Consider the following 26,018-nt stretch of genomic DNA (forward strand, 5'->3'; position numbering starts at 1 on the left):
ATCATGGGCTTCATGTCAGAACCTTAGCAGTCCACCCCAGTGGACATTTTCTCTTCTAGTGAAGTTTGGGACCTTTAGCTGGAACTGGTAATTTAGAGTAACTACAGCAGTCTAGGTGTCCCTGAAACAGAAAGCTCATGTTCTGAAAGTTTGTAATTTTAGTAGCTATTCTTGACCTCTGTGCAATGTCATGCGAGCAGCTTTACCTTTCTAACTCAATGTGTGCACCTGCCATGGCCTGGGGGCAGGTAAGCAGAAGCACGGGCCTGGGTGCTTGTCTGGGGCTACTGTGGGCCTTCTGTGGTTCCTGCTAAGCTGGAAGTGGGGGCAAACATTGGGAGAGCCATCAGTTACTAATAGGCAGCTAAGTATTACAGAAGTTATTGTTTTTCTTCCTGGGTTGTCACCGGCGTTAGCAGTCTGGCTTCCTGCAGTTTTAGGACAGCCAAGGTTCCTGGTTGTTTGTTATACATACATATATATATATATATATATATATATATATATATATATATATATATATGTATGTATATATATGTAGTATGTAGAATGGCTCAGTGGTGCATATGTTTTCCTGTCAGTGACTGAGTTTGAATCAAAGATACATAGATGAGCTGAGCTTGGTAGTATACATCTATAATCCCAAGTTTTCAGGAGCCTGAGGCAGAAGGACTGTGTGGACTACAGAATGACTTAAGTCAAGCCTGAGCAACTTAGAGAGGCCCTAAGAGGGAAAAGGAGGCCAGGATATAGTTTGGTGGTAGGGCCCATGCTTAGCATACAGGGGGATCTACGTTCAGTCCCAAGACCTGGAGGGGTGCAGAGAATGCTTAGATTATACAAGCACAGTTTTTTTTCCTATGATGTGCTGTGGGATGTTCTGTATGGCAAATGTGTTGCTAATTAGTCAATAAATAAAACACTGATTGGCCATTGGCCAGGCAGGAAGTGTAGGCGGGACAAGGAGGAGAATAAAGCTGGGAAGTGGAAGGCTAAGTCAGAGAGACACTGCCAGCCGCCACGATGACAAACAGCATGTGAAGATGCCGGTAAGCCACAAGCCACGTGGCAAGGTATAGATTAATGAAAATGGATTAATTTAAGCGGTAAGAACAGTTAGCAAGAAGCCTGCCATGGCCATACAGTTTGTAACCAATATAAGTCTCTGTGTTTGCTTGGTTGGGTCTGAGCGGCTGTGGGACTGGCAGGTGAGAGAGATTTGTCCTGACTGTGGGCCAGGCAGGAAAACTCTAAGCTACAATGATGTAGGTAGAGTTTTCCTAGGAAAACTCTAAGCTACAATGATGTAGGTAGAGTTTTCCTAGGAAAACTCTAAGCTACAATGATGTAGGTAGAGTTTTCCTGCCTGGCCCACAGTCAGGACAAATCTCTCTCACCTGCCAGTCCCACAGCCATTCAGACCCAACCAAGCAAACACAGAGACTTATATTGGTTACAAACTGTATGGCCGTGGCAGGATTCTTGCTAACTGTTCTTACAGATTAAATTAATCCATTTCTATAAATCTATACCTTGCCACATGGCTCGTGGCTTACCGGCATCTTCACATGCTGTTTGTCATCATGGCGGCTGGCAGTGTCTCTGACTCAGCCTTCCACTTCCCAGCTTTATTCTCCTCCTTGTCCCGCCTATACTTCCTGCCTGGCCACTGGCCAATCAGTGATTTATTTATTGACCAATCAGCAATACTTTTGACATACAGACCATCCCATAGCAGATGCCAGAGTTGGGATTGTACACTTGTCATAAGCAAAACACTATTGAATTCCTTCAGGGAAACTGAAATTTCCCATCCAGTTCACTGCATGTCTAGGAACTGTCCAAACTGGAGGAAACAATGGTCCCCAAGAAACTGGAATATTGGCAGGAATCTTACACTGGGAGAAGGAAACGGGAAGGCAGGAGTGTGGGTGTAGCCAGAGAAGGCTTGCCTCCCAGAAAGGAATTCCACACAGTGCTGACAACTTGTCAGACCATCTTACAGGAAAGACAGAGCTGAATTAGTGATGAGTGACTGATGGGCAGGACCACACCCTGACCAGGACTGCTTAGCTATGCATACCTCCTGCCCTCTGTTTAGACCTAAACTTCATGTCAGGACCCCACAGATGGACTAGAGGGAGTCCATGAATCTCTCTTTGTTTTCTTCTAAGTATGGCCTGGCTGAATCCCCTTTCTCTGATTTCCACTCTTACTTCTTTTAACTTACCAAGTGAGGGGATATATGAGCCTAGCTTATTAGGGTTGCCAGTGCCCTAACAGTGTTGACCCTAACAGCTCTTGAACATAACTCCAGAAAGGAAGTTTTACATCTTTTGTGGTATGTCCTATGAAAATTTTGAGAAAGAAGTGACTTGAAATGCAGAAGTGTAAGAAGGTATTTGGGATAGTGGATAATAGTTAAGACGTATGGTGTGTAAACTCAGCATAAAGTGTGGCCGTGAACAAAGGGAAAAGCAAGGAATCCCAGGCTAACAAAGTAGATGGCAGTAGACTGGAAAATTCAGTGCTAAAAGAGCTAGGTGTTTATGGGGGCTAGGATTCTGTGCAAAGCCAGAAGATAATGTCAGAACCCCTGGAACTAGAGTTACAGTTAGTTGTGAGCCAATCAGTGTGGTTACTAGGAACCAAACGGGTCCTCTGGAAGAGCAATGACGCTCTTAACCATTGAGCTATTGTTCCAGTCTGTGTGTCCTTCTCACCCCAAATGGCTGTATGAACCAACCAGCTTGAAATATATTTCTGTGAGATCCTTTGAATACTGAATACAGTTATTATCTGATGTGAAAATCTGGTGCCATTTCATATGGATCCTAGTGCGAGTCACCTTCATTTTCCTACCTGTTCACTGGGCAAGGATTTGCAACAGCACTTCATGGCATTGTTGTCCCAGAACTGTGACATTTCAGGGGTGAGGAAATGACCAAAAGTCATACTTGACTTTGACTGTACAATGTCTACTAGAATAGGCAATGGGAGAGGCACAGCGTCTTTCTTTAGAATATCTTACCTCCTGCCAGAGCAGTTACAATTAACTTAACACTTTCATATTTTGTATGGTTATATGTGCCATATATATATTACACACACATATAGAGAGAGACTATATTATAAATCATTGTATGTATAAATAACATTTGCAATTTTCCCTCAGAATATGTGGACTCTTCCCTGTGGGAGACAGACCTTAGAAGATAGGCAGGCATCTTAGCCTCATACATCAAGTATCACTTGAGGTGTGTTAATAGAAATAAAAAAGAAAGCAAATTGTTTATTTTCAATCAACTAAGTAAACATGGGCTCCTGCCCTAGGTATAAAACAAGATTACTGTAAACGGTATCAGCATATAAACACAGAAACAAAGACTTAAGCAATGAGTGACAGGGGTCAGATGGTGCAAGAGTGGTCCCAACATTCAATAAGAAAAGAACCCTCTCCTTGTCCACGGAACCATCCAGAAAAGGTGCATTTTATAATCTGTTCATTGCTCTGCAAAGTGTGACCACAGAGTTTATCTTAATTATCATCATAAAAGAAAGTTAAAATCAAGTTGATAGACACCCAAATAACATACTCGAGGGAAGGAAAACGTTTGTGAAAGTTAAAACATGAAGCTCTGGAAGTCTCCCCACGTAGCTCTGATGGGCTCCCTTCTCACTAATCTGCTTTGCTGTAAGAGACATTTACTTTTCTTCTCTTGTTCTAATGCCACTACCTGCAGCTCCATACAAATGGGAAGAAATGTCCCCAGATCTGTAAGTGCCTTTTCTTAAAGACAAATGTCAAACGCCCTCCTTGATTTTCTCAATAGAACTCACTGTGCCTTTTCAGAGAAGAATGGATGCTGCTGTGGCTTGCCATTTTTCTGGCAATGAATGGGGTCCCATGGAGGGAATTTTGACAGGGAAATTTCTAGCTTTGACTCAGAGCTTAGTTCTTTCTCAAGACCTAACTGTGTATTTCCAAATAGTATGCTTGTAATTTTCTGATGTTTCCTGAGAGATTGTCAGTTCATTAGCACAGGGTGTGTTCAGTAGTTTATGTTAAGAAATATGGATTTCCAGTTCACCAATTGGTATCCCTTTGCATTCAATCAACTAACTTTTGTAGTAGCCTTTTTAAAAATACAACTTCTCATGTTGATCAAAGAATAGTTGTGGCAATGGCCAAGGTCCTGGAATCTCAGTCGGACATGAAGAGACTAATGCTGTGTCTTCACTCTGAGATAGACACAGTAAATTTGTATCTAATAGTTGTCACTAATCAATTCTGACAACCTACATACTTGTGACAGAACCACTAAGACCTTTTGAGTACAGTGTCTGGCAATTTTCCAGTGACATTCTATAACTCAATAATCTTTTTGGTAGACTGAATTCATAAACCTAAATCAATATCCTTTTAATCAAGGTTTGTTATGAGATTTCACACCTACCAATGGCTTTGTTAGTCAACCTTGGATGATTAAAGGCTGAGATACAGATGTATGGACCAAGGAACTTAATATCCTCTTCTGGCCTCTGGAGGCACCACACATATGCTTGTGCATACATGCATACACACACACACACACACACACACACACACACACACACACACACACACACACACACACAAACCTGCACACATACACACAGGCACATACACATAGACAGAAGGCACAACACATGCATGCATATAGACACACAGGCACATACACATAGACAATTAAATCTTTAAAAAAAGTAAAGTGCAAATTACAGAATCTTTCCCACGTGCTTTACTAGACAGTCAAGGCAATTTCATCCCCAACATGCAATATCTAAAATCATTCTGTCTTGCTTAGACAACTTGGAATGATCCCTTCTATTTCTTTATTTGATTCTCCTGGCTATTCCTTTGATTATTAAAATCATTCTCTGTGGTCGATAGAACAGCAGGGACACTTGAGTCTCAGCATCAGGATTAGAGATTTGGTTAGTGGCCAGTTAGGACACCAGGTTTCCCAATTCCTGGAAAAATTCTTCCCAGTGTCTATGCTCCACTTCGATTTATTTTGTTGTGACTTAAGCAGAAAGAGCTTAAAATAAAATTTATTTTCATAATGAACAATTCTACTAAGAAAAATAGAAAAGAAATAGTTCCCACCTGGGGCTAGAGAGAGAAAGCTCAGTAATTAGGAGCACTTACTGCTGTTGCAGAGGACCCAGGTTCAGTTCCCAGCACCCACATAGAGGCTCACAACCACCTATAACTCCAGGTCCAGAGAATCTGAGGCCTCTCTGACCTTCATGGGTACTGCATACAAATGGTGCATATGTATACACTCAGACACACACACACACACACACACACACACACACACACACACACACACATAAAATAAAATAAATTTGTAAAACATCTACATATGTGTTTTTTGCCATAAAACAAGAATTAAGCCCTAAAGGTGTGAGGGTCATTCTTTACATGCAAATGTGTCTGCAGAAAGTAGAATTAATATTATGTGAACTTAGTTGTGCCACAGAAAGAAGCCTGAAAAGGGAACGGCTTCGTGCCTGAGGAGCCCGTGGGGCGGCTCCTGCTGTGGGGCAGACCTGGCAGTGGGCATTGCTCCTGCTGGACCCCAGGCTAGTGGCAACCCCAATGCTGGCAACACTGTTGGTGTGGTGACCACAGGGGCAAGAGGGTCAAAGCAGCCATCAGAATAACCTGACTTTCAGGAACCTGGGGTGTTGGCTAATCATCAGGATGCTCTTTTAAAAAGATTTATTTTTATCTTTATTAATGTATTCCTGTGTACATTTGTGTGAATGTCTGCTATGTGTGTGCAGTTGCTGGTAGGAACCAGGGAAGGGACCCCTGGAGCAGGCAATATAGGCAGTCTTAAACTGCCCAGTGTGGGTGCTGGGAACCCAGCTCAGGTCCTTTGGAAGAGCAGTACTTGCTAAGCCATATCTCCATCCACTCCCCCATGATGCTCTTATAAATGAATTAGGAGGTATGGCACTTGATCTGCATAGCCAGAAAAAGTTTTAGGACAACTGAATAAAAATCTAGCTACAAACATAAAACAGATCATCAAAGCCCTTCAATAAATTCTCAGGACTGCAACAATTTGTGAATGAAGGGAAGTCTGGGCCTCCTTAAGGAAGAACCCTAATACAAGACCAAAAAAATTGTTCTATTAACTTTTTTCCAGTTCCTCCCAATGTGTCCTCTGAGAAGTGTGGCTTTTTACAAGAAAACTGTGCATATCAGACACCAGCCTTGAAATGAAATACCTCTTTTGAACACGGGTTTATGGAGGTCAGGTGATTTGGCCTTTTAGCCAGGTCCTACTCACAGTGAATCAGGGCTTTTCCAGGACCAACGTGGTGATTTTCTGAGCTACAGATGCATAGTGGAATAAACACACTCCAGAACAGGCAGAAAGCTTGTCTTGCCTCACTACCTTTGAAAGAATATAATGGTAGGCAAGGCTGAGTAGAAGCCACAGGAACTCGCCTATCCATCAAATCATGTTCCCAAAGCAAGAGCATATTCCTGGAGAGATTACAGAAATTAGTGCTACCATAAAGAGTGTGAAAGATGCAGGTCATGGTTCCCACCACATCCAGATTCAGTTTATCCATTTAGTCTATTCAGAGTTCAGGTTTAGAAAATGGCAACTGATTATCCTCAACTTAACCAAGCAGGGGCCTGAACCCCGTCTGCTATATCCAATATACAACTATTGTATGTTGCTTGAGTTAATTCAGTCAGTTACCTCATGGAACAGTTATCTCAGGTTAGTACACTGCCACTGTCTCCATTACCCTTAATAAAGATGTGATAAGCAGTTTAACTTCATCTACGAAGGCCATCAATGTCCTCAGTGTCCTGCTGCAGGAACAAACCAGCTCTCCAGCCCTGCGATAAATTTAATTAGCCTGAATCTTGACTGCTTTTCCTTCCACAAGCTGTCACTCTGGTCCATTATGTTGATGACATTATGCTGGGTGGATCTTGTGAACAAGGCATGGCAAAACCTAGGGCTGCCAGAGAGCAAGTAAATGACAAAAATCCAGGGCCTTCCTGTCCGGTGAAGTCTCCAGGCACACAGTTGTTTGGGGCAGGTAAAGACATTCCGTTAAGTTAACATATAAGTTGTTCATCTAACCCCTCCTAAAACCAAAATAAGAAGTGCAATATTCTACGGGCCTCTTTGGATGTTAGGTTAGCTATAGCTCTCTGTCCGAAGTGCCTGGCTTTGAGTGAGGCCCAGAGCAAGCTGTACAATAGATACATGTACTGCACGTGCCGTTTGCCACGTGGTAATACCCAGCAGATCCAATATGCATGAGTGATCAGTGGCTGCTCTGGCGGGCCACCGCAGCCACATCACAATGGAGGCCCTTAAAACTTAGGTGCAAGAGTTAAGGAGATGGCGCAGGCAGGAAATACTTGTCATACAAGCATAAAGATCCACAACCCTTGTAAAGCTGTAATCCTAGTACCGAGGAGGGAGGCAGAGACAGGTGGGGCTGGAGTTCGGACAGCAAGCCTTGTCTAATTGGCAAGTTCCGAGCCATGGGAAGATCCTGTCACACACACACAAAAAAGTCAAAATACAAGATGGTGGACATCTGAGGAATAACATCCAAGGTGGTCTTCTGACTTCCACATACATGTGTACACATACATGCACACCAAAGGGACGGGCGCAGGGGAGAGGAGAGAAGAGAGGGGAGAGGTAGACAGACAGACCAACAGAGATTTAGGATACCATCCCTTTAAGAAATGGCTCATGGCCTCTTTCTGGGCCTTAATAGAACAATTAAGTCTGGATCGTTATCTTAACACATTCTTAACACTCATTTCTGAGTGTTGCTTGATCCACTAGATCATGAACTGGGATTATTCGTTACATGACTTTCACACTGAACTAGTGAAGGTGTAGATGGGCTTGGGCAGACCCTGCAGATACAAGTTAAAAAAAAAAAAGTAGCTCAAATTCCTATGATGCTGTTCCCACTGTACTGCCTTCTATCTCCACAGCAGGCACCTGTGGCATCATGGGGATTTGGAATGAGTCTGGCCTGGTCACAGATGCTTCTGCATGGTGTGCAGGCACTGCCCCAACGTGTGCAGCTGCAGCACGTTGTCCCTTTCTGTGTCCCTCCCATGGCAGAACTTGGAGTGCCTGGTCGATCGTTTGGCTAACTTGGAATATGAATAGAAAGTCATCTGTTTACTAAAAGATTTTCATTCTAAGCAAAGTATGAAAAGTATGTTGGTTTACGATTGATTCAGTTGGATTCCCATTCTCATTGGGTTAATAGATCAATTCTCCCTTAGTTTGTAATGTTCCTCACTTTACAAATCTCCAAATGGAAAGAGAAACACCAGGATTTACGTGTGCTTGGCTTTTTGGATGCCATGTTTGACTTTATCTTAGAGACACTGATGCCTTGCACTGTGGTTCATGCTTCAACAATAGATAGGTTTACATACTTATTCACATAAGTAGAAACTTGGTGCATTTAATCAACTATATTGAAATGAAGGCTGGAGAGATGGCTCTGTAGGTAAGATCACTGTCTTCCAGAGGACTTGGGTTCAATTCCCAGCACCAACATGGCTGTTCACAATTGTCTATAGCTATGATTCCAGCAGATCCAATGTTCTCTCTGGCCTCTGAGGGCACCAGGGACACACATGGGCTGTTGTCAGTCAGTCTCCCACTTGGGATTGAAGAGGACAAATAATTGCTCTTTTACAGTCTACAGGAGGTCTTCTCATCAGTGGCCACAGAGTCTGTGTCACCTCTGGTCCTCAGATAACTTGTCAGCTCTTTTCCTGTGCTCCTGCAAATAGTGATCCCAAATGGCCTGGGCAGCTGCCGTGCCTGCTGCTCTTTCTAGGTACCCCAAAACCAATGGTTTCAGGCTTCTCTTATAAAACTGCTCTTTATGTGTAAATGGCTGAACCCCTAGAGTGGCACATGCAGGAAATGATAGCCACCTCTTTTCAGCCCAAGGAAGAGAACAGCATATATACTTAGAAAAGGCAGTAGGACAGGAGCAGGAGCACCAGGTATCACAGCTATGTAAACCCTGGTTTCTAAAACCAAAAACACCCTTGCCTCAGCCCATGCCTGCCTTCAACTTAAAGTCACCACCTTCCAATACTACCACTGTCACCACACCTAAGTCCTCAGCGCCTGCCACCATCCCACAGCCATGGTCAGTGCTCCTGTTTTCACTGGCCACGTTGTATTTAATGGTCTCTCATTGTATCTATGTCCTGCATTAGACTGAGGGCTGTGTCACATTCAGCTTTTTTCCCATGGTCCTCAGCATAAAGCCTAGGATATAGAGAAGGTTCAGAAATGTTGACTAGGGTGCATCTTGTGGTTCTCACAATTTTTCCTCCATTCGAAACCTCTGGACATATTACAAGTGGTTGAGAATTTTAAAATTTCTGAGATTGTAGCATGTTTTTTCTCTTTTCAGGACCCTCTTCCCAGACCATATAAGAAAAACAGAGGAATCATGTCCATGATCGCAGCTTTCTACAGCAACAAGTCTGTCCTCATCACAGGGGCCACAGGCTTCCTAGGCAAGGTGCTGATGGAGAAGTTGTTCCGCACCAGCCCCCATTTGAAAGTCATTTACATCCTCGTGAGACCTAAGTCTGGACAAACACTGCAGGAGAGGGTTTTCCAGATCCTCAACAGTAAGGTATGTCCTGTGGGATACCTTGTATGACACGTATGATGGGCAAGGAGTGACTTTGTTCATGTTTCCTTACAGCTCTGTAATGTTAGTGTTAACTATCATCTTGACAGGAACTAGAGTCACCAGGAGGCAGGCCTCCAGGTACATCTGTGAGCGGTTATTTAGGTCAGTTTAGCATGCCTGTGGGGGATTATCTTAATTAGGTTATTTGAGATGGGTAGCCTCCCCATTTGCTGGGTTGGGATCCTGGACTGTATGAAGATGAGTGAGCATAAGAATGTACAGCTCTCTGCCAGGTTGTGGAACCCGTGTGACCAGTCCCTTCAAGCTAGCCCCTACTGCCTTGACTTCCTGGCTATGGTGGACTGTACTTTCAATTGTGAGCTAAAGTAAAATCTTTCACCCTCAAGTTGTTTTTTCTTGGGGGGAGGATTTTATCAAAGCAACTGTTAAAGAAACTAGACAAACTCCCAACTACATGCCAGAGCATACAGGGGACAGAAAAAAAGAAGACAGACACAACAGTGACACCTGTGTGTTCCCCAAGGAGGGCAGAGGTGCTTCAATTATAATTGGACAGGAAAGGAAATCATCTTTGTAATGGTTTGAATCTCACGTGTTCCCCACTGTTCCTGTTTTGGGTACTTGCTCTCCATTGGGGAATTTGAGAGGCTGTGGACCCAGCGAAAGTTAGGCCAGCTGGCAGAAGTGGATCAGTGGAGGGCAACCTTTGACATGGATGGCTCTATTGTCCAAGCTTGGCTCTCTCTTGGTGTCATAAATACAGTTCTGGCAGTATCCCTTTTTAATTTCTTCTTGTCTCACAGCTATTGTCCGGACGATTGATGGTTCTAGAAATCTAAGTATTCAGTAACTGGTTACTACTCCATTTAGCTCTTGAATTTGCACAGGGAATAGCATAGACAGTAGAGTAGAAAAGGCACCAAACACAGAGCCCAGCATGGAGAGCTTGCCACAGTTGCCTAACCCGGCCACATCGTGTTTATCTATACGGTGTATCAAATAACAGGATTAAATGAGATACCAATGCATAAAATATTATGTTGCATACTATAAAGATGTTATCAATGACCTCTGAGTTCTTTTACCCAGACAAGCTCTTTTGTTCATTATCCCTAAAGCCAAATCATGGATTGCCTAAACCAGTTTCACAGCCATCAAAGACACATACATTTCCACATTCTCTTCAGTTTCACAGCCATCAAAGACACATACATTTCCACATTCTCTTCAGTTTCACAGCCATCAAAGACACATACATTTCCACATTCTCTTCTGTATCAGTTTACCACGACTTTTATAAGAGGTAAAAATAGAAATGAATGAGGGACTTTTTTAATTACTATTGTGTTTGAGATGGGGTCTTGCTATATGGCCTAGACTGGTCTCAGGCTCAGAATCTACTCACTCAACCTCCCAAGGGCTGGAATTCCAGGGCTGCACCAACCATGCCAGGCTCGTAAAAATCTAAATCTCCCAGATTTCACAAACCTGTGATGTATCTGTTAACATTCACATGTGCAGCTGATCTAGCCATTGTCTCTCTAGCCTATGTGAATTAAGGGCATGTGCTGAAACAGCCCCCATCCTCCCTGAAAGCCAGCTGATAGAAGAGGCAACACACTAGCCATTTAGGATCCAAGGTGATTGATGGAGAGGTCGCCATCTGTCACACATTGCCCCCAAGCCAGTGAGGTCTCCATGGATGACATTAGCCAACTAACAATGGGGACAAAGACAGGACTGATTCTATAGGAAGACATCTGGTCTTGGCAGGAAGTAGTGCCCCTAACTCCTGTCCACACACACTCTGCAAGGCTGCCACTGGGCCACATCCCATGGCTGAGAAATACACAGGTGGGTGCCCATGAGGAAACGCCCACTGTCTTCACTTTAGGTCACAAAATTCCTTTCTGCCTTACCCTTCATGCCATTCTTGAATCAGAGTCCATGTTTCTGGGGAACAGACCATTCCTTCTTCCAAGTGCTGAGACATCAGCTTTTGGTTGGCAGTCTTTATCACTAACTGGAGGGCCAGCCTCCAGCAGTCCAGGGTATTAAAAAAAAAAATCCACGAATTCGGCAAGGGTTAGACATTTCTATCTGAAGGGAAAATAAGGAAACATACATGCTTTCTGATGGTAACTTTCTCTTTTACTTCAATCTTTAAAAAGATCCTCTGTCTGAAAATCTCAGTCTCCACATAGTTACATTCTACATTGTTATATTCTCCATACATTCTCCACACAGCCACATACCTCTTTTGCACAGTTACATCTCTTTGCTATACAGCTTCATTTTCTTTGTCTCCATACAGTTACAAATCTCCACACAGCCACAGCTATACATCTCCCTTGCATAGCTCCTTCACTATACAGCCACATCCCTTCCTGCACGTACATCTCTCCTACATACACGTTTCTCTTCTATACAGCTACATCTTCTATATCTCTCTGCCCACTCAGCTACATTTCTCTTTCAGTGTGCGCACACACACACACACACACACACACACACACACACACACACACACACTTCAACTGCCAAACTCTGGACAATTATGTTACATTTTCAGGGTCTGACCCATTCTTATAACACATGATAAGTCACATAGTTTCTCTCAGGTTAAAGATGTCACATTGACTGGCCAGTGCATAACACTTGGCTGTGCATGTAGCCTGAGTGGTCAGGGTTCTCAGACAGAAAGCGACATTGAAACCCAGGCTCTAAGCAATAAACAATTAGTTGGCTGAACCTTGAGTGGTAAGGAGTATTGCAGAGAGTCAACTGCTGAGAGAATTATGTTCTACTAAAGTTGCTTTGTGCCTGACTTTGGTTTGGTAACTTGTCCTTGTGTATTCTCTGTAGGGGCAGCTAGTCTTTTTTGAATTTGTTCTGAAGTCTAAAATTAGCTGTCTTTGTGACTGGTAATACTGTTACTTCCCTATGTCAGTTATGAAAAATATCCTAGTATTATTTCTATTCATCAGAATTATACAGCTTAAGCAGAAATCATCTTCCTGACCATCCACAGCTATATATGTGCCCAAAAGAAGGAATATTTTCCCTATCTGTTATTAGGGAAGAAATGTAGTGGCACATGAGAAAAATTGCAGACAGAAGCAACCAATCCTTTACAGCCAGCGACCTCACGGCTTTGCCAAGCGGGGCTCCCCATCAGAGAGTTGCTCATCTGGTGGGTCGGCATGCTGAGCACTGGTTGTCATCTGCTGTGCTGCAGCAGCTGCCAGCAAGCCGTATAACTCGAACTTCACATACAGCAGTAGGACAGAAACAAGGTAACTATTTAAGAAAAAAAATTAAACGAAGAAAGCTATTCAAAATGACGGGTAGCAAGACTGGGCTGTATCTATTAAGAAATATGCTTGTTAGGAACTGAGAAGACTCCTTTAGAAGATTATAGAGTGGAGTAGGAAGAGGTCTCTTACCTGATCTCTGACTGGTCTCTCTGGTAAGAGGTCTCTTTCCCATCACTTTTTGTGGACAATTACTCCACCTTCTAGAAGGTTCTTCCCTGCCCCTCTGTTGCTGTGGTGGTTGGGGAAGGTTGTCTTCTCCTTGTCTTCAAGAAGGTGGGAACCAGTGGATGTATGCAGACTTAGGGTCAAGTGTTCTTTGAATCTAGAAAGAAAAGGAAATCCCATGGTTAGTGCACACAGTAGGTCAGCCTGTCCCAAGTGAAATGCATGCATGAAACAGTTGATGAGTAAGTACAAGAAGGAATGGGAATTGTGATAAGATCCCAAACCTTAAATCCTGGAATGCCCTGAACTTCTTCATTCAACAAAGACAGGTTGAGTATCTATTGCCAGCATTGGGCTATATGTGGAGGGAAGTGAATGTTAATGAAAAGGTCTTACATCTCAAATTACAGAGGAAATATAGGGGTAATAAATGTAATAGTGGCTTTGGCAAATCCATTTGAGTAAAGGTGTAGCACTTGCCACTCTTGAAACAGCATTATTCTCACTGAGTCTTCAACTAAGAAAGCATAAAAAGAGGCTAGAGAGATGACTCAGTGGTTAAGAGCACTTGCTGATCTTACAGAGGGCCCAGGTTCAGTTCACATGGTGGCTTACAACCATCCATGCAGAGCTCCAGTTCCATGGGTTCCACTTCCCTTTTCTGGCTTCTGTGAGCACTGCATACACATGGTGCAAAGTTTGCCTCTGATTATCTATACCTAGGATTATGGTGGAGAAGAGTTCGGTTCTGTCCATCAAAACTCATATATTGCTTTCTTCTCCTTCTGTGGCATATATAGCTGCTGCCTCCCTCTTTCTGTTTTCCTGATTACAGAGAGAGACAAACTTTCAAAGAACTTTTTAATCCACTGGCCACAGAGAACCAGAAAAGACTCGTTTTCTTACTTAGAGCTCCTAATTCTTAAGTATTTTCACATTTTTTGAAATATTTTTTGAGATAGGATCTCACTGTGCAGCCCTGGCTGGCCTGGAAACTGCTACATAGACTAAGCTGTCTTTGAACTCTCAGAGATCTTCCTTCATCTGCCTCCCAAGCACTTGGACTAAAAGCATGGGCCCACATACAGCATTATGCTGTATTTTATAAGCCAAATCTGTCGTTTGGCTTGGTACATTGGACACTATGTAAGCTTCCCTGGAAAAGCAGAATTTACTCAATAAGCTTTCAATTGTCCTTGAGGCAAATGAACTTTGAAATACAGAGGATGATTGCAGGCAAGGCTTACAGCCATGACCTCAGCTCACACAACACAGCTTGATTTGAGACAATGGAAAACAATGTTTTAAGAAATACTTCATTGAGTCCTTTTATGGCTATCACTGCTCAGCAGTTCATAGACGAGACAATTAATCCCTAACAGGCATTTTAAAAATTAACTGAACAAACAAACAAAAAAATACCAACTCTGAATACACTCTAGGTACACATACTTATATGAAAATAGCTGTATATAGCCTATTATAATGAAATAAAAATGATGTATACATTTTAGAGTGGCTAAATAAAGGGATTTGACATAAAAAACACTAACTTTGAATTAAATAATGCCTGAAAATAGAAAAGTAAAATCTGACCTTGTTAATTTAGATGATTTTATAAAGAAACCAACAACATTCCCATGGTTCTCCAGCCCACCCTGAGAGCTGGGCTTTGTGACTGTCATTAATAGTTCTATTAACTCTCTCTAGATGAAACAAAGACAACTGGAAACAAGAAATTGTATTTTAAACTCTCAAAGCCCGTTTTGTCCCATTATTGCCTCACTCCTACCCAGGAAACTGTCCCACAAAAAGGGAGAGGCTTCTTGCTGGGGGTGTCACCTGATGGCAGAGTGCTGGGTGTGACGCTGGGTTCTACTTTAACACTACAGAGACAAAGGCAAGAAAGCTCTATAAATGTGAGATAACTAGAAGAAATACTAACATCACAGGAATTCCAAACATCTCATGGTTTACTGTTGGGGGACCTACCCTCACTTTTTCCCCCAGGGTACTCCTGAGCAGGGAGAAACGAGAAATATTTAGATAAAAATATAGAGGAGAGAAAGACAGTTAAAAACATAGGATAGCCTTGGGAGGGTCTGGGTCAATTCCCACCAGCCCCTTCTGTCTCTACTAAAGGACTTTTAAAGGAATGCCAAGGGGTAGAGCATAAGACTTCCCCCGCAGCACAGTCAAGTGCAGACCATCCCAATACCTGGTGACCACACATGTGGTCAAGCCATCCCCTAATGCAGCCCTGCTGTATAAAGCAAGCACAGATCTCACTAGAAAACCTTTGTGGGCTCCCACACATCCTTCCTATTAATTTTTTAAAGAGCCCCTCAGGTCCCATCAGATAGACTGAGGTCTATCTTAGGTCGTTCTCCATGATTATTTCTTCCATTATCCATCATGGAGATATGCTTTCCATCGAGCATACTCTGTCTTAGGCTGGAAGCTATCAAGAGCAAGTTGCCCATCCCTGACCCTCAGCCTCTGGCAAGAGGGGGTACTGAGTTTAATTTAGCTCTGGCCCAGGTTCCTATTGAGCTTACAACCTCCACAGTGATCTCCATAGCTGCCTCACCTCCCAGTACAGGAGTAGAGGATGATAAAGATGGCATATCTTTTTTGGAATGGATTTAAGATGTCTATAACAGCCTTAGCTGTGCCAAGCCCTTTTTAAATCAATAAACTCTTGATGCAAACCTCATCAGAGAAATATCAAACTTATATTCAAGAGGAAACTCTATAGATCTATTTTACAAACTTATATTCATAAGGAAACTATTTTACAAGATTTAGCACATATCTAGAAGAGATTTCTTAGAAGGCCTACACTAGCAAGCATCTAGAAGAGATTTCTTAACATTTAAAAGAGATTTCTTAAACTAACATTTAACAAGACAGGAAGTGTGCAAATCATTTCTAAAGTTCAGAGTTTATAGTCAGCTTTGCTATCATTCTGAAAGTTCTTGAGAGTTCTAAACAAGACCCTAATTTGGCAATGGCTCTCTCAACCCTGGGATTTAGTGAGTTCTGTCTCTATGGAGTTGTAACACTTGTTGCTAGTGGCTGTAACACTCAGAACAATGCCACTCCCCAAAAGTCACCTTTCCCGCTGGCTCTTCCAGCTGTTCCGGAACCAGCACAGATGCACTCGGTGGCAGACAGTTTCTAACTAGGGGCTGTCCCTTTACCCAACTCATTGCAGCTCCCCTGTGCCACAATTCAGACAAACATTTCTGTTACAGCAGAACTTTCAGTTTGCTCTACCGAAAAGCCTCACATCAGGGCAAGGGTAAAATTACCATATTGAGCTACCATAAAACTCTTAACCAAAACTCCTTGCACAGCTATTAGGCATTGTCTCAAATCTGCATCAATTTGCTGCTAGTCAAACAAAAGCAGTGTGGCTCCAAGCTTAACTAAGGTTAAAATAGTGGCTTTTAGACTTGACTGAGGGTAAAATGGGGTAAAATTCCCTCTTCTTGATTTTTTAAAGCTGTATTTGCCATGAGTTCTTTAACAATGCTGATGTGTCTGATAGATTTTTATTAGCCCAATATTTCTGGCAAGGTTATTTGTTCACCAAAACTGCTACTGTCAAAGGAGTCAAGAACATAGATGTTTCATGAAACACATCCTTCATTAGCTTACTCTGAGGAAGAACATTTTCATGATTTAGTATTTTCACTTCATTCATTAGCTTCTCAACCCCTGATGTGATTTCTATTAGCAGCTGTGACATACTCTGACCATGAGTTATTTAACTCAGACTGTAGTTGTAGCTTTTTAGCCTTTAGTACTTGGTACATTTTTCCTATTCTCACAAACATCAGTGCATTTACTGAGCAAACATTGATTTCTTATAGGCAACTTGCAAGTGAAGCAACTACTTTGTAAGACAGCTATATTTTCTAAAGTTTGGTCCCCTTCTACAAACCAGTTTTCCAGTGTACGGACCACTTTCCCTTGGTTTCTTAAAGTTTTCAAAGTGACTTGCTGACAAATGGTACTAGCACTTTAATTATCTCCTTAGAGGTAAGTTGTTCACCTGTTCTTAGTTCTCAGGAGGTAGGACTAAGCTTTCTAGCATTGCTTTGAAAAAAAACTTCACTTGCAGCTGAAAAAAAATACTTTTGGGGGGCAGTACCACCATTTTTAGCTGAAAACTTTGTTTCCCAGAAAGCCTTTCTCTATAGAATCATGCTATTACTACATTTCCCATGATGCCCTTTGGGTTCACCACACTCCTGTTCCTGCCTACATGGTTTGTTTTCCTGCTTTTGCTTTTTTCAATGGGTTTTTGAGTGAAGATTTTTGCTTTTTTATGACAGGAGATCAAGAAATTTCTGTTCTCTCTGAGCTGGCAATGACAGGTGTTTTTCCTTCCTGATACAGTCCCCAGAACTGAGTCATAGCCACCTGCTCACGCGTATTCAGGCAGGTCCTTTTGTGCTTGAAGCAAAATTCCTTCAGGGCTTGCTCTTCCACCTTTACCGGGTTAGTGAAAAAATGATAGTACTTAAAATAAAGCTTTTTTTCACAGCCTTTTTAGAGAGACTTTTTTCCCTGATAGGTCTTTGTTTGTCTTGTCCCCGCTTGTTCCTTCCCCCAAGATGCAGAGCCGCAGATACCTCAGCTGCGGCTCTGCTCCTGTGCTAACTGCTTCTAGCTTCTCTCCCCAATCTGCCTCAGCTTTTCCCATGCTGCCATTGCAGCTGCTGCTTGGAACTTAGACCCTGCTTTTCTGTGCTTGCAGCTTTCCCCAGGTCCTACACCTTTCGGGGAGGAATCTGTCCCCGCTCCATTGCCTGCCTGCACTCTTTCTCACCAGGCCCTTGCCTCAGGAAACTGGCCACTGTTTTTCTCTAGCTTAGAGAGACAAGGCTTAGCAGAGAGAATTTGCCTTGTTCCAAGAGGTCTTTGTTTTTTTCTTAGAGCAAACCACAGGTGATTTTCCCATAGATTTCCAGGTGAATCTATTTTTTGCCATTACAGAAAGAGAAATTTCTGAGAAGCAAAGATCTGAAAATCTTTTTAGTATTTTTAGAGAGAGATTAAGTATTTCCAAGAAAGCTTTCATTTTTTGAGGGAGAAGGACCACCAAGTTTTTCCAAGATGTCTACTCTCTAAACTTTTGGCTTCATAGTCAAGAGGAAACTAGTTCTGATGGTATGGTGTTTCCACACAGTGGCAGTGTCAGCAGAGTGAAAAGTTTTATTTTACCTGTATCTGTCTCAGGGAAAATTCTTTTCCCTGCCACCTGGGACTTAAACTGTTCACAGACCAAAAGCTTCCCACAGGAAACTTTTTCTCCCTGTATTTTCTCCTCTTTGATAATTTTTTTTCTCTGACTTTTTCCAGTTTGCGTTCATAGCCCCATAGTTCCTCCATCTTATTGTTTATCTTATCTAAGACTTCTTCCCAATATTCCTACTCTACTCTAAATTTTTTCTTATACTATATTTTTACATTCTACCTTCCTTAATTTTTATAGATAGAATTTTAAGAAAGAGAGAGAAAGAAACCTAGATAGAGAGATATCTACGCTGCAGCCTCACTTTGCAACACCGGCATTTCACCGCCTCACTATAATTCTTGAGGATAAAATCCCCCTGCCTTCACTTTCACTACAAAACCAGACAAGTCCAACTGCTTTTGGTGGGACTTTCTCCCCAAACTTTCACCAAGTCCCTGGGTCTCTGTTTCTGGCACTATCTGTGGGAGGCTTGCCCTCACTTTTCCCCCAGGGTACTCTTGAGCAGGGAGAAATGAGAAATATTTAGATAGAAATATAGAGGAGAGAGACAAACAGGATAGCCTTGGAAGGGCCTGGGTCAATTCCCACCAGCCCCTTCTGTCTCTACTAAAGGGCTTTTAAAGGATGCCAAGGGGTGGAGCATAAGACTTCCCCCCAGCACAGTCAAGTGCAGACCATCCCAAACACCTGGTAACCACACACGTGGTCAAGCCATCCCCTAATGCAGCCCTGCTGTGTGAAGCAAGCTCAGACCTCACTAGAAAACCTTTGTGGGCTCAGTTTACAAAAGCATACTTTTAAAAATGTAGCTGATCTTCAGTTAGATCTTCAACTTACATCACAGAGCTTCTTCAACACAGTGGAAGGTAGTGAGGAGAGAAGAGAAGAGAGGGAGAGGGGAGAGAGAGGAGGGGAGAGGAGAGAAGGGGAGGGGAGAAGAAAAGAGAGGAGGACTCCCAGCTTGACAACTTTGGGAAATACAGAACATTAAAATCAGAAAGAGAGTTTCCTTTGTTTTAGGGACCTATTAAGTGACGTGTGTTATGCTAAGCACTGACTTTCATTATTATATTTAATCTTAGGAATCCTTGTGACGTGTTTATTCTTATGTCATAGATGAGAAATTAATCCCAGAAAACTGTCCTCTCCCCAGGGCTGTGTTATCTGTGCAGAGGAGGTGACGAAGCAAAGCTGGAAGGCAGCTCCTCTGGGACCATACGTCCTCCGTGGCACTCTTACCTCCTCTGCAGGAAGAGCCTGATTCCTTGGTGACAAAACCATTAGGAGGTAAAGTGTTGCTGGACCCGTCTAAGTATCCATCAGCACCTTCCCTTCTTAATGGTCCTATTAGAGCCTAGAAATAATCTTATGGTTGGCCTCCATCTTCTAGCTAATGCCTTTCTGCCCACATACTTATTCTCAAAGTACACTATGGAACCTACCTTGTTGGGATAAAGAACAAAAAGGTGACTAATGAAATATGTGCCACCGTTAGTGCTGATTATAGGTTCTTATGAAAAGTGAACTGAAATTCTGACCAGTGAAAAGCTGTTCTCAAGAATAGCTTCACATATTTAATCTCTAATTCTCTAAGGTCACAGGATGATACAGTTCCATGATTGGCATTTTAAGTAAATGTGCAGAAAAGGCCCAGAGAACTTCACAACTTGTTCTTGTTACTTGAACAATAAAGAGCAGACTGGGGATTTAGCCCAACCCATTGTGATGACAGAGGATCTGATGTCTTTCCAGAATACACAGTTCTGGTACACACCTGTAGTGTGTCATTTGCCATAGTCATTACACACCTGGTACCAAGCACAGGTGCCCAAGCTGTTGATCCAGACCCTTCTATACCTTCCAGGCAGTCCTAACCACATGCTCATACCACATTGTCTTGTGGTGTTATAGCAACGGTCCTCAATGAAGCAATTAAAAACTTACAGATTGACCCTTTATAGCCTATGGGAATAGCTAGCAATGAGTAAGATCCTGATGCTTTGTGGTGTGTGTGTGTGTGTGTGTGTGTGTGTGTGTGTGTGTGTGTGTGTGTGTGAGAGAGAGAGAGAGAGAGAGAGAGAGAGAGAGAGAGAGAGAGAGAGAGAGAGAGAGAGAGAGGAGAGAGACTTTAAATTAGATGTATAAGTTCTTCAGTATGGTTTATATGGACATACTTAATTGCCCTGCACCTGAACTGGAGCTAACACCCCCCACATCTCCTGATGTACTTTTTAATTCAGCACCCTGAAAATTCCTTAGAAAATTCTTTCACTTCAGAGCTCTTGGACAGTCCACAGTCTACCCTTTAACTTAACAGACCTCACCATTTCCCCCCACAGAATCAAAGTAGTAACTAAACAAGTACTGGTGTGTTACTGGGACTAGATAGTAGAAGTCTATTTGAAGAGAGGGATTAAATAGAAGGAATAGAGAGTAAAGGCCCTCATGAAAGATTACATTCAGTGATGCCCAGAAAACAAAGCCAAACCTCCTGTGGATGCCTCCCAAATGAGGCCATGGGGGTCACCCCTTCATTGTAAGAGTCCAAATTCCAGCCCTGAACTCTTCCAAAGGCAGTGCACAGGTGTGATACATTCACTCTCCACCCAATACATGCTCCTCTCCAAAGTCAGTGTCCACAGAACCACAAACAAGTTAGTGAAGAAAATTCTACCATAGACTCAAAGATGGTTATATAAATTCAGTTACTAAAACAGGGAAATTGCAAACATTTCACACAAACTTGTACATTTGTTGTATGGCTAAAAAGAACTATCACAGGGGAAACATTTGATTGTAAAAGCAAACATTTAGCATATTTATAATTGATCAAGATTAGAACTGTTAAAGTTCTGTCTCCAAGAGCTAGAATGACCTCTTTAGTGAGATTGAATATTTTATCAACCTTATCTATCCCAGATGTCAGAACAAAACATCGAGGACCGGCCCAACCTAATTATCTTCAGAACTGTAGTGGTATCTCTTGATAGGCCAGCCCTTCCACGTAGAAAGTAGAAGCTTGGGGATGGAAGCATGGCGCGCGCTGGCTGCCTGTGGAGCTGAGGGGATGGAAGCATGGCGCGCGCTGGCTGCCTGTGGAACTGAGGGGATGGAAGCATGGCGCGCGCTGGCTGCCTGTGGAGCTGAGGGGATGGAAGCATGGCGCGCGCTGGCTGCCTGTGGAACTGAGTTCCTTCCCTAGTCATCTTCATCCAGCTCCAAGGATGTCTTTGAGCCTGCTCTTGCCTGATGCAAATAAAATATGATTTCTCTGCCTACCTGAATTTTTTGCTGTTGTTTTGTTTTTGAAATAGGGTCTCCTGCAATCCAAGCTATCCTCAAAGTGGCTAACTAGAAGAGATGACCTTGAACTTGAGTGCTGGGATTGTTGATGTGCATCACCATGCCTGGTTTTATGCAATGCTGGGGGTCAAACCAGGGCCTTGTGCATGGGAGGCAGACACGTTGCCAACTGAGCTGTATCCCAAGCCCAGATTTAATGTTTTATTACTCAACAAAAGAGCCTGCTACTATGAATCAAGTAGCACACTGTCTTCAGAGTCTGCGGACAAAGGGGCCTGTCTCTGGTATTGCCTTATGCTTAAAAAACCAAAGACAAACTTTGCCTGTTCTTAATACTTCTAAACATTTATCCCCATGGATGCTATATGGAAACTCCACCTTAACAAAATGTTTGGAAACAAGATTGTTTTCACTAAAATGGTGTTTTCAAAACAATAGAAAATGCAAATTGAATCTAAGAATCTGTGTGGTGGGGAAAGCAGAGAATCAACCCACTTGAGTAAATGTAATAAGAGCTAAAATTGTTGTTTTCATCTCTTGTCCCTTCAAAAATAAAAATGCTAAAAAAAAAAAAAACAGTTAAAATCCAGTGCAAAAGTACATGAGCTCATGTAACCCTTGACATTAACTGCCATTGATATTAGACTATGATTACATAACATTTCTGTTTTACTCATAAAATGTTTACCTAATTTTTTATTTTCCAATTACATTAGTGCTTATATCTTTGTATCTCAGCCCATTAAGCAAGTTGTTTGCTAGCTTAATGTTGTTTGCTAAAGGCCAATAACCCAGCCCTGAAAACCATTATTTCTCATATAAAAAGTAAAAACTATCCCCATGTGTAAATATGAGACTAAAGGATGAAGGGAGTCAGGTAAGGAGGAGGTGACTTAGTTATGGCTTTTGTTACTGTGATAAACACCATGACCAAAAGGAACTCGGGGAGGAAAGGGTTCATTCCACTTACACATTACTGATCATCACTGAAGAAAGTCAGGGCAGGAACCCGGAGGCAGAAAGTAACACAGAGGCCATGGAGGAGTGCTGCTTACTGGCTTGCTCTACAAGGCTTGCTTAGCCTGCTTTCTTACAGCACCCAGGATGACCGGCTCAGTTTGTACCATCCACAACGGGCTGGGCCCCCTACATCAGTCACTAATTAAGAAAATGCCCTACACACTTGCCTACAGCCCAGTCTTATGGAGGCATTTTCTCAATTGAGGTTCCCTTCTCTCAGATGACTCTAGTTGTGTCAAGTTGGCATGAAACTATCCAGTACAGTGACCATCACCCCTTCATCTCCAGGGCAGAGTTCAAAATATGCACCTGACTGATTATTAGGCATTCCTTTTTCAGATGTTCCTGGAGTTAAGAGGATCCAAATTACACCAAATGCATGTGTAAAATGCGTAGGACTCTTGACTGTGGAGACACCTTCGTTGAAAACACGAGTATTACAACTAAAACCAGGGTGTGAGTGCTATAATGAAAGACATATACACAAAGCAAGGCTTTGTGGTGTTAATGAGGCTCATGGCCTGTGAATTTCTGTTTCAGCTGTTTGAGAAAGTCAAAGAAGTCTGTCCAAATGTGCATGAGAAAATCAGACCCATCTCTGCAGACCTCAACCAGCGTGACTTCGCCATCAGCAAGGAGGACATGCAGGAACTTCTGTCTTGCACCAATATTATCTTCCACTGTGCGGCCACTGTGCGTTTTGATGCACATCTGAGGTATACTCCCTCTGTACTCTTGTGGCTTATAGCACTCTCTGTCTCTCTCTGCCTCTGCACAGTGGGATATGGAGACAGGTGTGTGTGTGTGTGTGTGTGTGTGTGTGTGTGTGTGTGTGTGTGTAAGAATCTTCATAAAAAGGAAAAAAAGAACCACAAAACATGCCAGTGAAAAGTTTAAAAAGAAACATACAAGAATCTTCAGAACGTCTCCATGTCCCACTGTGCAGAGGCAGCAGTCTATCATGGCGGGCACACACACACACACACACACACACACACACACACACACACACACACACACACACCTTTCTACCGGCTGCTGTAGTTATGCAGACATGGGCTCAACTTCAAAGAAAGGGTGTTGGAGCTCCTGTTGGGAGCATTCTGTACCCTGTCCAGTGCTGTTGGAATGACAGTGGACATGGTATTACATATTTTTCTTTATTTCTTTGATGATTAGAAAGGTTGACATGCTTAAGTGCTTATTGATATTTTATTCTTTTGTGAAATGCCTGTTCATGTTGTTTTCCTATTTCAAACTGAGTTTGTTTTTTTTTTTTTTTACTGATTACAATTTCACTTGGAAGCTTCCACATATTAACTTTAGCTTTTATAAAGCTCAACATATTTCAGCTTACCTGCATTTTTTTACTCTTTGTTACTTAATGTACATTCATAATTTCTTGGATTATTATTGTAATTTTGCTTTTATATTTAGATATTTGAAATGTCTTTATTCATTCATTATTATTTAATCATTTATTTTGAGACAGGGTCTCTCTATATAACCCTGGCTGTCTTGGAACTCACCACATTGACCAGGCTGGCCTGGAATGTACAGCTATCTGCCTGCCTCTGCCTCTTGGGTGCTGGGATTAAAGGTGTGCACCACCACAGCCAGCCCCTTTTAAATGCTTTTAACTATGAACAGGAATGGTCAGGGAAATTCTACAAAAATAGTGAGTTGGGTATGAAGACAGTAGTTTTCCTTTTCTCTAATCCTTTGAGATGGTTCATTCTCAATCAATGCTTATCAAGGGGTCTAGTTTTGAATCTATGAAACCAGATTCTTGTCCTAAATTACTAGCCCTACTTCTTCCATTGATCAGACTTTCTCAGAAAATATCACACCATTTTAAAAACTAATTTTGATTAAGCCATGAATACTCATAGAACCCTTTTAAAATAGAAATAGCACACTATTCTCATGTGGTGCTATTTATTTAAATTTAGTGTAATTTTTCCAAGTTACCTTCAATATATAGCTTCATTTAGAAAAAGCTAACATTTTAAAAATACCAATTCTTCTCATTCAATGACAATGTATTTCCACTTATTCCACTTTAATACATGAATGAAATTGATGACGTTTTATCTATCCCCTTATGATTCCTTTAAGTACAGGCGCTCATTTGAATGTGTGCCTTTAGGCCACTGTATGTTCTAGTTTTCATTTAGATATAGAATGGGATTTTAGCATTTTGCCATAATTTTTAGTAAATATTTTACTGAATGGATCCTCTGGATTCTAATTTTTAAGCTTCTTTTGCTTATTTTCCAAATACATAATTTTATATTACAGCAATTTTTGTGACTGGGTTTTCAGTGTTTTACATCTGTTTATTAATTTTGTTTTTCTTTCCAGTAACAAGGTAGTTCCTTGTAGTAACTCCAAGGACTAACTGGCAATGTCTGGAGGCATCCTTCTTACCCTTGAAAGGCAGTACTCCTATCCTCTCACCGCAAAGCATAGCTTTGGATAGAACTTGAAATGTGTGCTCTTTTATCACTTCATTAGTACATTTATTTAAATAGGAAATGGATATAAAATGTCATTTAAATTTTTTTCAAAAAAAAAAAAAGCTGGAGAGATGGCACAGAGGAGTGTGTACTGCTCTTGCAGAGGATCCTAGTTTGGTTCCTAGCACCCACAGTGGGTGGCTCACAACCACCTGTAACTCTGCTTCCAGGGTATCCAATGTCTCTGGCCTGTGTGGGTACCTACACTCAGATGCGCACATGCATACACACACACATACACACATACACATACACACACACACACACACACACACACTCACACACACACACACACACACAATAATGTATGTGGGATCATATAGTTTTCCTCCTCTTTTTGAGCTAACTTAGAGTAATGAGTTTCCTGATATTGAATAAAGCATGTGTCTCTTAAGTGAATTCTGGCCATGTAGCTTGAGAGTTTTCCTGCCTGGCCCACAGTCAGGACAAATCTCTCTCACCCACCAGTCCCACAGCCACTCAGACCCGACCAAGTAAACACAGAGACTTGTATTGCTTACAAACTGTATGGCCGTGGCAGGCTTCTTGCTAACTGTTCTTACAGCTTAAATTAATCCATTTCCATAAATCTATACCTTGCCACATGGCTCATGGCTTACCGGCATCTTCACATGCTGTTTGTCATCATGGCGGCTGGCAGTGTCTCTCTGACTCAGC

At 42.1% G+C, this 26,018-nt stretch overlaps 1 protein-coding gene across 2 annotated transcripts in view; it reads left to right on the forward strand.

The window, feature by feature from the left end:
• Far2 (fatty acyl-CoA reductase 2) overlaps positions 1–26,018 on the forward strand; it is a 115,734-nt gene that overhangs the window by 67,007 nt on the left and 22,709 nt on the right. For both annotated transcript variants that reach the window (XM_052719105.1, XM_052719104.1), the window contains exons 2-3: positions 9,499–9,726; positions 23,362–23,537. In XM_052719105.1, coding sequence (XP_052575065.1) covers positions 9,538–9,726; positions 23,362–23,537 — 365 coding nt within the window. In that variant the 5' untranslated portion in view covers positions 9,499–9,537. The remainder of the gene's footprint in view (positions 1–9,498; positions 9,727–23,361; positions 23,538–26,018) is intronic.

The sequence above is a fragment of the Peromyscus californicus genome, unplaced genomic scaffold, assembly GCF_007827085.1.
Source record: "Peromyscus californicus insignis strain IS unplaced genomic scaffold, ASM782708v3 Scaffold_6__1_contigs__length_162567912, whole genome shotgun sequence".
Lineage (NCBI taxonomy): Eukaryota > Metazoa > Chordata > Mammalia > Rodentia > Cricetidae > Peromyscus > Peromyscus californicus.